At 36.2% G+C, this 4,050-nt stretch overlaps 1 protein-coding gene across 1 annotated transcript; it reads right to left on the reverse strand.

The window, feature by feature from the left end:
• Positions 1–813: 813 nt before the first annotated feature.
• On the reverse strand, positions 814–3,801 carry LOC123881874 (transcription factor RF2b-like). Its single transcript, XM_045930627.1, has 4 exons — positions 3,144–3,801; positions 2,154–2,286; positions 1,671–1,755; positions 814–1,548 (listed from the first exon to the last, which is right to left on the reverse strand). The coding sequence occupies exons 1-4, from the start codon at positions 3,668–3,670 to the stop codon at positions 1,181–1,183; spliced, it is 1,113 nt and encodes a 370-aa protein (XP_045786583.1). The 5' UTR covers positions 3,671–3,801; the 3' UTR covers positions 814–1,180.
• Positions 3,802–4,050: the final 249 nt, after the last annotated feature.

Consider the following 4,050-nt stretch of genomic DNA (forward strand, 5'->3'; position numbering starts at 1 on the left):
AATGGGTTTCATAACCAAAATCTTCCACAACCAAAACCTCAAAAGCTTAAAAACTCAAAATCTTACATACACCGATTTTAACCGGGTTCATCCAGTTCTTTGTTTTTGGCGAATTCAAGTACGAATTTTCGCGAACCAATTCGTGAAAGAACCGTGAACCAGTTGACGCGAACCAATATATTCGCGGTTCCCTCTTAGATGAACGAAATATGTCACCATCACTTATGAATATGTTGAGATCTTAAAGAGGATGTTGACATGATTCGTCCCTTATGATGCACCACCCCTACCAAACATAATTAAGTGTGCAAGCGACTAAAATCACTTTATGGCCTCAAACAACACAGTCGGAAAACGTATGAGAAACTCACAACATTGTTTGTTCATCATGGATACACTCAAGCAGCATCAGGCCATTCTTTGTTTGTAAAAACTATCAATCGTCATTCATTGCCTCGATGATGTTATTCTAACTGATAATTCTCTTCAACTTATGGGGTCAATTCCTAGCTACAAACCCAATGCCAGTCAAGACAGTTATGCAACATCATCGAAGTCGTTAGAAGGTGGTTAGGAATGAATTTTATGTTACAATTGCATAGAGGTAGCTAACACCTACACTAAGGCCTAGATTTATCTAGTGCGAACTTATCCTCGTGTACAAAATACTTGTTTTATACTGATTATTCACAAAGAAAGTTGCAATTATACCAACGCCAAAAGTTAAACACATGGACTGGAAGACAACGCCTTTTCATGATGGAATTCTCGAATTTCATGGTTGCTAAACAAATTCAACAGCTCTTAAACACATTTTGAATAATTTAAACACATTTTAATGGTCAATATAGTGAAATACAATACATAGTTAACATGCTACAAGTAAATGATAATACAAATGAACAGCGAGAATCCATACACCCCAAAATACAACAATACAATGAGGCGAACTTTCCATTCGCAATATTCTAGGACTGAGAAACATGATTATATGAACTTCACAGCAAAACCCTAAAAGGGTGCATCCCCGTTTTGGTGAGCACCCAAAAGAACAAATAATTAAGAATTAATCCCCAATCTGAATGGAATACGTCTTGAAGTTCATTAGTTGACTGGAGGTCAACACGACGAACAATGAATGACAAGGATAAGTTAGCAGGTCAAGCAGGTAATATCAAATTCAATATGTAGTGCTACTCTCACTTGCAGAAAGAGAAGGGTCTTCAGACTTTACAACAGTTGTTCCTTTACTACTAATGTCAAGTCCCTGAAATCGACCAATCTGATCATTTTGCAATAATTCTGAAAATGAAAGAGAATTTGTTTGGTGCAGTTGATGAGATTGCATGCTAGATGGGGAGTGACCAAATAGTGGTAACTGGGTGTTCCGGTGATTAGAAGGACCTGGTTGTGGTGGAATTGGAGCATAATTTGATTCTGTAAATTGCATCTGGTGCATACCAAGATTAAAAGATTGAGTGTGGCTCATTATATCCCCAGTAGCAACTTTCAGCCTCTCAACTTCTTTCTTCAGTGCATCATTAAGAGCTACAACAAATCACAAACAAGGTCCAGTTTATTAACTTTAATAATAGAGCACTTCAAATTCAGCAGAAAAAATTGTAAAGTAATGAACATTTTTAACATAGTGTAAGGTGATTAGTTATTACCATCACGAAGATGTGCTTGTTGCTCCATGGCTTGCAGACGGAGCTTAAGCTCTGTATTTTCAGTACTCAGACCTGTTGTGTCTCTCTATAAAGAAATAAAATTCAGTAAGTGATTGAGTTAATTTAGCCACAAATTTAAGTACGAGTAAAAACTGGAAACAACCATGGCGAAGCATTCACAAACAAAGCAACATTATGTTATAACACTGAAATCCAAATCAACGAAGTGGTTATATAGATATCTAGCAAAAATCAAGAACATTTTATATATGAGGAATTTCTAGGAGAAATACAAATAGAATGCATCCAAAAGTAATATTTTGTATTTAGCTATAATTGCACCAAGGATATATGGTTCTAGGAAAGTGACCAGTTGAATTTATTGCACTAATCTACACCAAGAAATCCAAAAAAACAAAACAGTTACTCTGCAAAATGGAACTTCTAAAAGTGCTGTAGTTTTATGTAAATGTCAACACAAACCTGGTATAGTGTCAGTTGGGCAGAAAGAGTTGTAGCTTCAGTCTGCAGGGTCTGAACTTTGCGCTCTAGTTCATGTATATAACGGGCCTTTCTCTCTTTTGAACGAGCAGCAGATTGTCGATTTGCAAGTATTCTATTCATAACAACAGCATAGTGAGAATAATGAATAAAACAAATCCACAGCAACTAATAAAATTGAAAATTAGATGAAATAAGAAAGCAGTATCTCTTGCATAAACCCCTCTCTCACATTCCCCCCCCACCCTCTAAAAGTTTAAATCTAAGAAGCCTGGACGCACAGTACCATACAGACACGATATGACACACATACTTGACTTTTACTAAAAGTCAATATATGATACAGCCAAGATACACAAATAAATGTATATATGTGTATGTGTGTGTATTGGGAAGTATCAGATGCGTACCAGTATCATATACATGTCAGACAAACACTTTCCATTATTTAAGTGGCTCGGGTTCATACTCAAACTTCAAATGATTTACACTAAACAAAGATTCTTAATGCTCTTTTCTAACCTCTAAATCATAAATTACCAAGGTATCAATTGATACAACCATTACAATTACACCTCACCTCACTTCACTTCATCACTCACAAGTTACTGATATAACTTAGAATTAGAAAGTTGCTTGTACTACAATCTAGAATCACAAAAAAGGGTTGACTTTCATGAAACCACCAACTCATCCAAGTTAAATAATCGCGATGAATATGAAAACAAACACAATCTACACAAAATTATCAAAATGATAACCGAAAAATTCAAACTGCAGGTACACACAACAAGCCCAAATTCATTTAATTTTAGTTACTAATAAAAAAAATTCAATTTACAACTTCAAAATCAACTAATAAAAGCTCAAAACAGAGAAAAACACTCATCATTGAAAAATTAAGTAACAATCAACACAATTGAAGTAAAAACAAAAAACAAAAATGATGCATTTTGGATCAAAATTGCGAACCTCTTTGCACGCTTTGGATCAATAGACCAAAGTTCAGCTAACTTATCAGGAGGCATAGCTTTCTTCCCATCCATAATCTCCCCAAACGAGGAAGAACCATCAACCGAACTACTATGCCTATGCCTCGGCCTCACCGGATTCTTCTCCGGCACATCATTTCCAACCAGATCTGCTCCGGCGTCTCCCAACTTATCCATATCAATGTACGTCGAGAATAGGTCGTCTTCGGATCCGATCTCATCTAAGCTCGCCGTTGACGATCCGCCACCGGTGAATGGATCGGACGGTGATAAGTCCATCATGTCATCTGGTAACCGGAAATTGACTTCCGAGTGAGCTCGTCGGTGATGGGAACTGGCATTGCCGCTAGAGTGAGCGAATAGAGAGGATTTGCCGGCGGAGGTTGTCGCCGTCGTGGATGGTGGTGGCACTGGTGGTGGTAATTGAGATGCGGTGTTTGCATTGTGAGGATTGGGATTGGGATTGGGATTGGAATTGGGATTAGGGTTTGAAGATTGATGTTGCATTTGTTTGTTTGTTTTCAATTTGTTGTGTTGTTTTTGTCACCAATGGAACATAAATGCATTTCTATTTGCTTTGTTTCTTTTCTCAGCTTCGAAGTTCTAACAAGTAGTGTAACAATTAGTCAATTATGGATATTTTTGTGTAAAAAACACAGCTCTAAATATTAAATAAAAAAATTGTTTGTCAAAAAAAATATTAAATAAAAATCAATAAGCAAATAATAAGAATTTTTGTCACAAAATAAAAAAGAATTTTTTTACAATAATTAAATAATAAGAAATATGTCCAAAAATTCTAGCTCAACTAATGCCGAAATTGCTAGAGTCGGACGTCAGGACCGAGGTTCGAATCTCAGTCACTCCACTTTATGTGTGTAAATTTT

Source organism: Trifolium pratense, linkage group LG4 (genome assembly GCF_020283565.1).
Source record: "Trifolium pratense cultivar HEN17-A07 linkage group LG4, ARS_RC_1.1, whole genome shotgun sequence".
Taxonomy (NCBI): domain Eukaryota; kingdom Viridiplantae; phylum Streptophyta; class Magnoliopsida; order Fabales; family Fabaceae; genus Trifolium; species Trifolium pratense.